Source organism: Leptidea sinapis, chromosome 32 (assembly GCF_905404315.1).
Source record: "Leptidea sinapis chromosome 32, ilLepSina1.1, whole genome shotgun sequence".
Classification (NCBI taxonomy): domain Eukaryota; kingdom Metazoa; phylum Arthropoda; class Insecta; order Lepidoptera; family Pieridae; genus Leptidea; species Leptidea sinapis.
In genome coordinates this window covers 1,682,733-1,696,521 of record NC_066296.1, presented here as the reverse complement: position 1 = coordinate 1,696,521, position 13,789 = coordinate 1,682,733, and the positions used below count along the sequence as shown (strand labels likewise).

At 34.2% G+C, this 13,789-nt stretch overlaps 1 protein-coding gene across 1 annotated transcript; it reads right to left on the bottom strand.

Moving 5' to 3' along the window:
* Positions 1 to 2,887: 2,887 nt before the first annotated feature.
* LOC126974394 (elongin-B) lies at positions 2,888 to 13,583 on the bottom strand. Its single transcript, XM_050821873.1, has 5 exons — positions 13,458 to 13,583; positions 13,238 to 13,331; positions 12,843 to 12,987; positions 10,913 to 11,015; positions 2,888 to 6,901 (listed from the first exon to the last, which is right to left on the bottom strand). The coding sequence occupies exons 1-5, from the start codon at positions 13,458 to 13,460 to the stop codon at positions 6,887 to 6,889; spliced, it is 360 nt and encodes a 119-aa protein (XP_050677830.1). The 5' UTR covers positions 13,461 to 13,583; the 3' UTR covers positions 2,888 to 6,886.
* Positions 13,584 to 13,789: the final 206 nt, after the last annotated feature.

Below are 13,789 nucleotides of genomic sequence, written 5' to 3'. Positions count from 1 at the left end.
ACATGTTCCAATGCAGCGGCGAACAGCTTCGGCGATATAACATCGCCTTGTCCGACTCCCCGCTGCAGTCGGATAGGCATTGAGAACTGATCCTGGAGATGGATTGACATGGTGGCGTTTCCATACAAACACTTAAACGTTTCTATATATCGATAATTAATCAATGTGGCACCTCTGAAGAGACTGAAGTACCGCCCAGATATCGATCCAATCAAAGGTTTTATCATAGTCCACGAACGCGTATGCATGTGCTCTACGGCACTAAAGCCTTTTCGAAATCCGACTTTTATGGGAGGCTGGAAGTCGTCGAACCTGCGCACGAGACGATTCGTGATAACCCTAGAAAAGTTCTTCTAAAGCGTTTTATCGCACTGTTTGAAGAATAGTGCAACTATACCTCTGTGCCCTCAAGGATGACGGTATTCTTCGGGTGGAACTTAAGCACAGGAGTGCCACCAGCTCTCAGAAGCTCGGCTGTAATACCATCATCACCCAGCGCCTTGTTGTTTTTAAGCTGTTTTAGGGCCGTACTAATCTCGTACAGGCTGAAGTCTGGGATATTTCGGTGTAGTGTCGTGTTATATTGGCTCTTGGGTCTGCAGCCTTGTTTGTAACAGGTGCCCGTGCAGTCGTGTATAACTTCACGGCCTCCTCAAAAGGCTTAGACGAAACGACCCTGCCGTCAACGGTCTTTAGTTTCATCAGTTGGCTCTGCCCAATAGACACATGTGGTGCGAATATTTTGGTGCCTTTTTTACGCTCTATGGCCGCCTTAACACAAATTTTGTGTTAAGGCGGCGTATATCGCGTGTCAATGACTTGGAGATTTGTCTATTTAGCTTCCTATATTAGGATGCATCGTGCGGTAACTGAAGGGCCCTTTGGCGTCTTATATCCATCAATTTGAGTTTAATGAATTTCAACATGAGGGTAGTCTTTAGAGACTGAGCGTTTGGCGATTAAATAAAACAACTGCTTGACTGTGAGGAATATGTGGAAGATATATTTTATTTGAAAGTTACACAATATATATACAAAATCCTTAAAACTAGTAACCCAATTACAGTTGTTATTTTAAAAATATTAAGTTCAGAAAATACACACCAGTACTAGAGCTTACATTTTAACCAATAGTAAAACGTTTCATTCACTAAGAATTGAGAATAATATTATGTGTTCTATCTCACTCTAAAACTAATGCTATCGCAGTTTGTGTAAACTCGCGTCGAACCTCGATCATACGATGTCAATGAGCATTCCGCACCTACGCTATTGCTCATTGATTAAAATTGCATGAATAGCGATCGACGCCCGAGTCCCGACGCGTCATTCGAGGACGCTCGGCCTTGCTGTGCGGTTGTGTAACGCGGAGCATATGACTGATCACGTGAGTATGTCTGCGATCGTCGAGAGAAAGTACGATGCTTGAAACTTCACTGAGATGACTACCGGTGATCTGTATGATTCTATCAGTTGATGTACAGCATTATGAAATGGTTCTTATCAGAGCTAATATTACGTTATATAAAATAAAATGTTCTTGTCAGAGCTAATATTACGTTATATAAAATAAAATGTTCTTGTCAGAACGAATGTTTCGGCATACGCTTATTACAGTTATTATGCACGATTACTATTTCTACGATCTATAATGCTACGTTAGAAGTTAGATATTAGACATTTGTGTTAATTGATATGATTGGTTGTAGGTACAGCTACAAGTCCAAGATTTTTCCGTTTTTTTTTGGGCGGCTGGCCTTAAAGAACTCAGAAACTGCCGTTCGAATAGCTGCCACGAACCTGTTATTATACTCATCCACGTCAACGCAGTCACCAAGGCATTCAACGTTGGAGCGTAAATCTTAATGACCTTCACACTGTGAATGATAAATACTGTATAGTAATTCTGAGTATTAAGTACGCTACCCTATTCGACACGCTCCCCACCTGAGTTACGTTGCTGACGAGAGACTTGTGCACGAGGAACCCGACACCAGCCTGGGACAGTTGGTCGCGCTCCCGGAAGTAGAGCAGGTGTCCGGAATTTAGGATTACTGAGTTCTCTTCCTTTCTTTGGACCTCCGATAACCCCACGACATCCCATCGTAGCCTGCTCAGAGGTTCCTCCAACTTCTCGTCGGTCCACAGTGTTTTGACATTATATGTTGCCAGGGCCAATGGTCTTCGTTGGTGGTAGTGTTGCCGAAACCAGGGATTCTTAGCACCCCCTGTCCCGTCGCCATCACGATGGGCATAACGACCTCCTCTAAGTGATAGACAGGCTGATATGCATTAATACGTATTTTATATGACATATATAATATATATATATTCACACTTACTTCACTGCATTCACTGGTGAGCGCGGGGTCACTAGTGCCCAGGTCGATTTTAAATAATCTACTTTCCTTTTACGCTAGCGCGATTCGTTTCGTGGCTGAGAGCTATAAATAACTTCCTGCTTTGGCTAGAAAGAATATTACCTACCTATATTTGACTTCGACACAGGGGTCCTAACATCAGGGCCCATATACTTTAATGTATTTTTCTTCTCTATAAATAAAAATTAAGGAGAACGATGGATTTTCTTCACAGTTGCTCTAGATACAGATGTTCGGGACAGTCATGCGCAACTATTTACCTAAATTTGCTGAGCGCGATTTTTTAAAATAGCTCTGAATATATAACGAGCCATATAGCCCAGTGGTTAGTGATCCTGCTTGCTTCTGGTCAAGTGCATATTATTATTTTTTGACATCACAAAATCACTCAATTTTGAATGTTCTCCGACTTTATAATATGTAGGAATTATTATACGCAACCTGATATTTTTTGTGATACAATTTTATAAATACCGAGGATATTTTAGAAATAAAAATACTACAAAACAAATCGAAACAGCTTTATTCCGTTGGTTCTTAAAATTTCCCATACTTGCACATGTAACTATTCTAAATTCACAATCATGACTATTGTTTAACTAGATTACTCAAAACAATTATTAATTACACGAAATCTAAACATTAAATAAAAATTGTCATAAGGATTATTGCTGTGTATTTAATTTACAAGAACACACAAACAAGTTGAAATTTTTTTTTACAAATAATAGTTTTATAAAAGTGATAAATATTTCTTAGTGCAAACTTAATACTAAGGTCTTATTTCGTGGGAATTTTCATTTGGTAACAAATTTTGTTATTCGCGGTAAATAAATTTGCGTCCAAAAAATCCAGATTTCCAACATGTGCACCTTACCAAGTGTGTGTTGGCTACTCATTCGGCGTTTAAGATTCCTATATCATCATCATCATAGAACTAAACTATGGGGATAAAATATATTGAAGAATTACGCTACAAAGTTTAGTTACCTATTCAATTAAATAAATTAAAACCATTAATAATTAAATATAATAAATCATTAGATCGTTTTTCGCGCCAACTATTACTTGACACTGATACTAGCTGTACACCCTAAATTTTTTTTCAATAATGATGTCATAGGCTTATGGAAGCAGGATTTGGGAACACAAATCACAATCAACAGTTTCGTGAAATGTTATCTAGCTTAAAAATTACAATTTTTGAAACCAGGGGAAATCGAAGACAATTATTGAAAAAAGGCTCAGTTTGGCCTTGAACACAGTCCCGTAAAATAAGTAATAAAAAAAAAATAATGAGGCATTATTCGTGGGCCGACACTATGTATATATGAAGAATTATTATTTAATTGATCGATTAATTTTATCAACTACGACTGATATCCCAAAGTATAGAATACGGGTTATTCAAAACTATGTCAGCTAGAATTAACAATATGACGTGCGGTGTCATACTGTCAGCATGAATGACTTTTATTTGCGTAGACAAGTGTGTTAAAAAACAACAAGCAATTTGTAACGTTAGACCACCAGACTTTATTTTCGAACGAAACTCATTTAGTACAATATATTCTCATTTAGCAACTGTCATTTGATTTTGAACACAAATTGACTCTCTCATTCATTGTCAATCGTTACACAGAAATTGTTAATTATTAGCCAATCAAACTAGTAGCTTACTGTGTTTTTATATCACTGACCTGTATAAATACCACTGGTCAGGTTGTTCCATAAGTTTGACAGCAAATTTTTTATGCCTATTTGAAGCGCCACTCGCGAGCGTCCAGAGAACTGATTTTGACGTATAATACAAATGGCTGCGAAGGAACTTATAATACTCTGAAGTATTTTTGCATTTTAAAGTAATTTGGTTTGTTTCGTTTATTTATACATCAAGAATGAACGTAATAAAGTACACATTTTTTTTGTAAATAGTCCCACCATCTATCGATGCTTGGTGAGGTTGTCATCACTAGTTTTAGTACCGCAGACTCTCGCTACATGGCCAACAGCGCCAAAATGGCGAATATCAAATTCACTTTGAAAGCCAGTGGTATATAGTAGAGGTCAGTGTTTTATATCATTATAACGGAATAGTAACAGTTTAAATTAAATATGATAGCTGTTATTTTATTGACACTGAATGAAAGTTTTTTATACACATAAGGGTACAATATAAATCCTTAATTATGTTTTCCACATAGAACCATCGTTATATGCAATATGATGTTTAGAGCCACATCCCCAAACCACATCATACCCAATTAATTTAACTAAGACTATAATAGTTCGTTCTAAGTAAAAAATACAAATGAAATTAAAGTGTGCAATTTTCAAATATTCGACCCATCATTGTAGATAATATCTTGGACAATATTTACTAAGTTTTGAATGAAGGTTAGGAACTATTCTAGCTCTTCTTGTTCTCATCTATATGACCAAATATAAATTATCAGCGTTTAAAATTCGTTCTAAAGTGTGCTTTAGCAAGATTTTATTGAATGAAAATAAATAATAATCTATCTATAATACTTTTATGGCATGTGTTGACAACAAACAGCTTTTTCAACTTATCATTAAAATTACTTGTAAACACCATAAGTACATAAATATCACACAGGATCTTCACCACCTATTCTACTGCAATAGGTGACCATACTCATAGTAGCAGTTTGGTTTAGCAATATACAACCAAACTTTTTCTTAATGAATAGCAATAAAAGTAAGACAAATAGATTATTATCATAGCAATACCTATTATTATTATAGACTATGGAGGGTATAGGCAAGGAGAATCATCTGTGTATATCAAAAAGTGTCTGTCAAAATGTATTATTTAAGAGTGGCGCTACAGTAGCAGCACGGTAAATATTTAAAAAAAGCGCCAAATTTATAATTATACTAATCAATTAGGTGCAAGGTTATATTTACTAGATTATTTTGTACGTTTGTTGAAATTTTCACTATTTAACTACTTTACTTGACAATTTTTTAACTCTGCATACTTACTTCAATTCGTTTACAATAATTGCTACATTCACCATACTTCATACCACACCCTGTGCCTGAACCAGTGCCATTGTCGAAGGTTTTTGAACTGTTATTTACTACATAAGCTGGAAACTTTTCTCCCTTAAGAGATGATACTCCTTGCCTCTATCTTCCATATTATAGACTAATAGAGTGGGGAATAATGTTCATGTATTGCCACTTCGTTAGTATAGAATTTTAGGAATTAAAAGCCAAAGATAAACATGGATTGTGACACACAAAGTACCTTTATGTCACCATACAGTATTGCTATAATAGATATAAGTATATTCAATAATGTATGTGATTTATTTTATTATTATTTCAATAGGTAATAAAAATTATTAATTCGTAATTAACAGCCAAGAGGATTGTGAAGGTTTTGAAGTATTTGGACTTTTGTTTTCAACTTTGATATCACCCAGTTAATAATTTAGTTCTCATATCAGCCTTAATGATGGTCACCCTACAGTGCAATGACCGCAACTAGCGACATTTGATACTCTATACTTTATGAAACATATTATTTATCCAGTCATGATCTTAGTGGTACTACTTTCTTTAGCAAACTAGTTGATGATACACTTAATCTATTATGCGCAATACAAAATATCACCGTACTAATTACAATTATTATTTTATCTAGACACACTAAATCAATTAATTTAACAAGGTATTATTAATGTTAATACATTTGGCTTACTGTATAAGCCTGAATGAATTATGTAGCATTACTGAGTTTAAGACTAACTCTCTTTTCAGTGAATAATAGTTAATTATCATTATGACTTTGTTAGAATGAATATGGAGATCATGTTATATTGTATAAGCTGTGCAGTTACAAGTAAAATAGCATTTTTTATTTAATTATCATAAATGTTTTAATGAATGGTACTCCCATTATAGAGCATTTGAATTTTTCGCAATGAATGCTAATTACTTAAGCAAGCATTATCTTATTATCATATATATATAAAATATTCAGGTAAAAAAAATCCGTAAGAGAGAATATATAAATTATTATCTCAAAATTTTGATACACAATAAACCAGAAAAAGGTTAGTATGCCATATCAAGATAAATAGTTGATACTGTGTAATAACTTGTCCTCTAGTTACTAAGAGAACCAACTAACATATGTAGTTGTTGACAACCATTAACTTTAAAATGGGGTTCCCAGAAATAGCTATATATTACATATTCTTGCATTGCTGATCAAGAAAATAACTAGCAATATAACCAGCGACATGGCATATAGGAATCCTTTTTTTTCTCATTGTAAAGCTCAACTCAAACTATTTATCTCAATCATTGTTTCAATATTGCAGTAAACATTGCATAAAATATCAAAAGAACAATTATTAATATATGCAAGAACCATTATGCCTTCACGCCTGGCCGTGTTATGTAAAATTCGTTGAACAATATGTCTAGATACCTAGATGTTTCTTGTATCAGCTTTGATCCATTAGTATTTAGTGTTGATCCATCTGCAAAAAAAAAAAATACTTATTAACCAAAGCTGTTGCGCTTCCTCTATGGTCCATTCCAGTCAGTGGTCCAGTTCATGGCATCCATGCTATTGTCAGAACTTGAGAAAACCATATAATTTATTTTAGGACAGTAAAGAACGAGACGAGCAGAACGTTCAGCTGACGGTAATTGATACGCATTGCCCATTACAATTCAGCGCTACTAGGGTTCTTGAAAAACCCGAAATATCTGAGCGGCAGTCTCATTTGCCCAATAATTTCACTAGCTACGGCGCCCTTCAGACCGAAACACAATAATGCTCACAGATTTCTGCTTCTTGGTAGAAATAGGCGCCGTTGTTGTACCCATAATCTAGCCGGCATCCTGTGCAAAGGAGACTTCCACTGGTACAGTCTTAAATTCTATGTGCGCGACAAATGGACAAATAACTCAATATCATGCCAACCGATTTCGATGATTATTTTTTTATATGAAAGCATATACTTAAAGTGTAGTTTGATGAGAGTTTGGTTAGGTTCTGATTATGGGATCCATGACCAAGAATCAGAAATCTTCGATTCTTAGGTGCAACTTAACGAACCTCGGCCGACTCTTTTATAAGCTCTCTGGATATTTGGGTCACCTACCGTAACGTTATTATGATGAAGTAATCGTAGTAATCGAATATGATCAATGGAACTGCTTAACGGCTCACAGTAATTGTGTGATCTGTGGCAGAATATCTAGTCTGTTATCAAATTGCAATGCGCATTCGTTCGTTGCTGCATTGCAACATGACGCAAGTGTTCTATCCATATTTGCGCTCTTCGCAAGTCTCTATCGAAATTGTCTTCGAGGTAGATTTCCTCTGTTGAGATAGACGTTTCTTTTTGACTTTGTTTTGTTTTATTAAAACGGTTCTGTCTCATATTACAAGCATTTTTATAGGTCTACACTCTACACGTATTAAGACAAATTAGTTAGTGTAATTCAAATTCAGTTAAAAATCCAAAAAATAACAAAAAAAAAACAAACTTAAAAAAAAAACTATTCTAAAACAATATAATAAAAATTATATTTTACTTTTTAGTGCAGATTTTTCTTTTCTTTTTTCTTCTTCTACAACTTAACAATCAGTTTATTTTTAGAATTATCTAAGTAAAATATAATGAAAAATATTAGACCACTGAAAAGTTAATCAAATAATGACGACTTCTCAGGTCTGAGGCATCTATTTGAGAATGGAAGCAAATATTTTGATGTTTAATGAGTGATTTAATTTGTTTTATCTACACCCATACTTTAATTCCTCTATTAAAGTTTCTAAAACAGTTAGCTTATTGCCAACATTAAGACACCCAATGTCCTAATAACCATTACATCATCCAAACGAGTGTTGTAATAAAATTCAGTGCAACATTATATCATCCGTTTTCATAATAACACTCCTTTGGTCTAACACTCCGTTGGATATTATGGTCACTAGGACTGGCTTTTGTTTAATGTTAGCAGTAAGCTAACTGTTTCAGAATCTTTTATAGAGAATTCATGTTATGGTTGTAGATAAAATCTGTGATAAAATCTAAATAGTGTTCAACTATTGATAATCAGGTATTAAAACACTCGTGAGATAAACCCACATTCGTGTTTTAAAACCCCTTATTACACAACAGTTATATAAATAACTATTTTTGAATAAAAATTTGTGAATTTGAAAATACGACATTCCTTCTTTCAGAAAATGAGTGTACACCTGCAGCACACATAGGGAAAGTTGCTATACAGTATGGAAACAGCTTCTATGAAATAAATGTAGGTACATACTTGTTAGCATATTCAATTCAAATTCAAAAACACTTTATTCATGTAGGTCACAAAAATGACACTTATGAATGTCGAAAAAAATATATAAATATTGTTTCTTATTGAATTTACCGCTACTTCGTAAAGGGTTGAGCTAATGAGAAGAAGTAGCAAGAAACTCATTGCCACTCTTTTAAGTCTATATTTACATTTTAGTTGTTTTACAAATCATTTCAATTACAATATATGCAAAGTGACGCAACAAAAATACTCAAAAGTCAAAAACTGAAAGGCTTACATGAGTAAGTCAAAAAAAGAAAAGAAAGTAAATTAATACTTATAAACACAAGAGTTATTGAGTATAGTAGATGCATCAATCCACACATACCGTAAATAAATAGAGGCATTATGTGAGCATTTCATAAAATAAAATATATAATAACTTTAACTTTAAAGGAAATAATAATAACTAAAAAAACACATCAAGCAGACCTCCCGGTAACAAGATCATCCAGCCCCTATTAGCTGACGATGTACCAAAAATTAACGAAATCCGTGCAGTGGTTTTGTCATAAAGTAGACTTTTCATTTTGAACAAATTTAAACGTCCTGTAAGATTTGTGTTACTGGGTCAATGATTCAATGAACTTTAATATTTCAATTTAGGCGGCGTTGCCGCTTTGCTTAGGTGTCTTTGAATTGCGCGGCCCGCGGCCGTCAAAGAGATACACGTGCCGGCGGTCTCTTTGACTGCGGCGTTATTCAAGGGTAGGACAAGCGTAGGGAAGGATATATTGTATCGATAATAAGCTTTCTTTAAAGGGAGTTGTAATCGATAAATAATAAGCTGTTTAAGTCTATTATGAAATTGTTCTGTAATGATTATTGTACAAATACTACACCTATTTAAATAATTATAGTTTAGAGATAATGATTGTGAATAAGGAAGAACTAAACAATAACAATTTATTACTTGTTTGTAATTTGAAAGCAACCTATGAAAAATTGTACCAACTTACTTTTTTTAATCAAAATAAGGGATGAGACGAGCAGGACGCACAGCTGATGGTAATGGATACGCCCTGCCCATTACAATGCAGTGCCGCTCAGGATTCTTGAAAAACCCCAAAAATTCTGAGCGGCACTACAACTGCGCTCGTCACCTTGAGACATAAGAAGCTAGGTCTCATTTGCCCAATAATTTCACTAGCTACAGCGCCCTTCAGACCGAAACACAGTAATGCTAACACATTACTGCTTCACGGCAGAAATAGGCGCCGTTGTGGTATCCATAATCTAGCCGGCATCCTGTGCAAAGAAGCCTCCCACTTGTTCGCTGCTCAGGAAATCACTCAGAAAACAGTGGTTTCGTAAGTATTGAACTTACAAAAATAAACTATTTTTTTACAAAGCTTATCCATTAATTTATTAATTGTTAAAAATATTAAAACATTCGAATAACACAAAACTACTAGTTTTTAATGCCTTGTTTAGATTGTTGGTTAGTAATGGTAAATAAAGTATCGATAAACTAGAATTGTGGGGTATGCCCTATTTATGCCTTTATTTATTTTCGCCATTTTATTTAAGTATTTGTAATTTTTTATTCAGTTTAACGCGAACTTTCGGAATGTGTGTACGATGTCTGGAGTGTCCAAGCGAGTGCTTTACGCAACCCGCGATTGTTGCAAGTTTTTGTTGAAAAAGTTAAGGTTGTATTTATTTATTTAACTTTCTTAAAGTTCAAGTGAAATGTTTCAATCAATTTTCATTCTTCGCTTATAATTATGTTATTGTTAAGAGCTTGTTTACGAGAAGAGAAGTAACAGCCAATTCGCCGCCGTGAGCTACGTTGTCGCTCCTCGGGGTCAAAGTACGTAGTCTAAACAGACTGCTTTCTTTTTTCTAATTCAATTTTGATAATTAGTTTCTTTGAAAATTTCTTTTTTATAATTTAGGGATTTTAATTTAATTATTAATTTTACTATACTTCTGTGGACCAGTATGACTTGTATTTTCATTTATTTCATATAAGCTGTTTCCATACTGTATAATGTGCATTTATTTGTGCACTGTGAAGTGGTCCCTTTTAGCTTGAGCCATTTTTTTTTGATTAGCTTAGATTACATTGTTTTTAATACTTACTATAAGATGGATCCAGAGTGAACTGTGAACAGGTTAAGCTGGTGTTCCTTATATTATATGCTTAGTATAATTAAGCTTACCTGTTCCTGTCCATTGGTTTCCTGTGATTTCATCACATCTGGTAGATCGGGTGGGGATGAATATGGTGTCAGATCCAATGCTTCAAATTCGCCATTTTCTTTCCTGCAATAAAATTTATATTGTAGGCTAGTTGTATAATATACATCATGTATGAAAATTTAAAAAAACGTTAAATTAACTGATTTATGATTGACCTTTGAATCCAAAAACTACAGAACAGGTTATATGATAATTTGTTTAAAATACTCACACTTCTGGAATGAATTATAAAAATTAAATTTGTAAACAAAATTAATGAACAATGAAAATTCGAAAGAGTGACATCTCAAGTCAATTTCCTGATATGCAAATATTGGGGTTGAGCAGGTTATCAACTGTAAAGTAGATGCTATAGATGAAGCCACAACCTGAGAGTTGAACAAAGCATCAAGATTTTATCAATGATATGTCACTCAAATCGTTAGCTCAGTTGGTAAGAGCGCTCACGCGGAAAGCGAGAAGTCGCGGGTTCGAGTGCCGCATTGTTCATAAATTTTGTTTACAAATTTAATTTGTGTAGGTTATATAATACTCTGTCCAGGAGCTTCCCAGTACCATTTTCTTCCAATTAACCTCATTCAATAAAGACTGGCTTGCTTGATTGACAATCTATTCATAGCTGGTTAGCTTAATTCTTTGGTGTTGACTAGAGGTGTGGGGTCTCTTGCATGCTCTTCAACATATATTTTAATAGGAGTGCTCATAGGAGTTGTTCAGGTTAAAACCAGCAAAGTAATATCACAAAATGTGAATCCACTTGGACCTCATTGATGTCCGACATTCCAACCGCGCGATTGACAAGGAACTTTTTGCCCCACATAACTACTAAGTAATTTAAATAGAGAAGGTATAAAGTTCTGAGGAAATGAAATATTTGTGGCATTATTTTGCAAATATTGTAAGACTTTCAACTTTACTGTTTCTTTAGTTAACAGTAATTTTTTTTTTTTTATATAATAATATTGACACTGTTACACAAACTATATACACCAAACAAAGCATAGCCCAGATGCAAAACATATTTCATGATTTTATTTATTACTAGCCTTTTATTATCATTAGTACATATCACTTTTTCTCCATTTCTGTGTATCTAGAGAAGCCAAAGAAAGGCAAGATTGGACAATATAGGAGGAGGCCTTTGCCAATTGGACCAAGGTTGTTCCTGCCACTGTGTTATATTGTCATCCCATCTGCTCTATGGTCTGCCTCTGTTTCTTTTTACATTCCTTGGGTAACATTGGGTGACTAATTTACTCCATTTGTCTATTCCTCTAATCATAGGACCTGCCCATTTCCACTTTTGTATTCTCCTTTTCCAGGTTTCCATCTTGAACTTTTGTCTTGAATCTGTTCCTGTTATTCCTTTCTTTTGTTCCCTATCATACTTCTGTATTTCATATGATATACATACTTAACATATAAACAACCATGAATAAACATCAATATTTATGACATAGCATAAATGATGGCACCTTCACTTTTCATGGGATTTGAACATTTAATTAATTTGTTGCCGGCTTTAGTGTTGGGAGTATGCTCTAGGCTTTAAGGTCTAGGTCAAGTAAGTCATTAAAGAAGAACTACAGCTGGTAATTGATTCCAAAAGGGACTGTAAGAGGCAAGAAATTTTTCACAAAGAGAGATGTTTGTATATTCGAAGACACAACATAGTCCAATTTCACTTTTTAAGATAATATTATAAGGCTATTGGCATTCAGCTGCTTGTATCAACTTGAAACACTCCTCTGAGTACTCTCCGTGATATATTATGTGGTAAAGAGAGAAAACACATCTCATAATAAAAGATATAAATCAATTATTTGAGTGATCCTGTCCCATAGGTAGTTTAATATTTTAGTTTTGTATAATATGTAACCAATACAGTACCTTAAAGCAAGTCCAATTGGTGCCGGGCATTGTGCTTTAGCTGTTACAGAGGTCAAACCATATTCCGCCAGGGTCCTTTCATCCTCCATAAGTTGACTGTCTTTGTTGAACAACATTTGACTTGGTGGTGGGACCTTAAGTATACCTGGAAATATATTGAAATCCATCTGTTACTTATTCCTGAAACTTTGTCATAGAACCAAGCAATTCAAATATTCTATAAATATTATCTCTTTAAACCACAGGGTAAAAAGTGTCAATATAAACAAGTAAATATAAGCGATGATTCTTCAAGCGTGACATTGGATAATACTGAGAGATATATTTTGAAAGTAAACTCCAATGAATCGCCACTAAAAATAGAATTATTTCAGTGAATTCACATTCGTACAAACCTTCAATCATTTTCTTCAATTCCAATACAGTTGTAGTATCTTTTGCATCTGTGAAGATGGTTAACTTTTTCCGCCTAATCATTAAAAAGACATCCTGAAAACAAAAATGATTTTGAGGTTACACTCTAGTAAGTTGTAACTCTAGTTTTACACCCACGCATTGAATATTTTATACTTTATTGGATGCTTCGCTTCATATTTGATAATATAGAATACTTACCATGTTTAAATTAAAATTAAAAAACTATAAACTAGTTATTTTTTATAAAAAACGCTTTTTAGGCGTACAAGCAAATTAAATATTTAATGACAATTTTGAATTGACATCTGACACCTTAATCTAACAGAATGACAGACAACAAATCATACAGCTAACAATAATCTATATTTTTTTTATAAAAATAAGGGACGACGCGAGCAGGAGATTCTTCTGATGGTAATTGATATGCCCTACCCATTACAATGCAGTGCCTTGTTATTATCTATGAAAATAGACGGTCCTCATAGTGTGAAGATTAGCTAAAAAACCATTTTCTTTGTAGCCTGGAAATG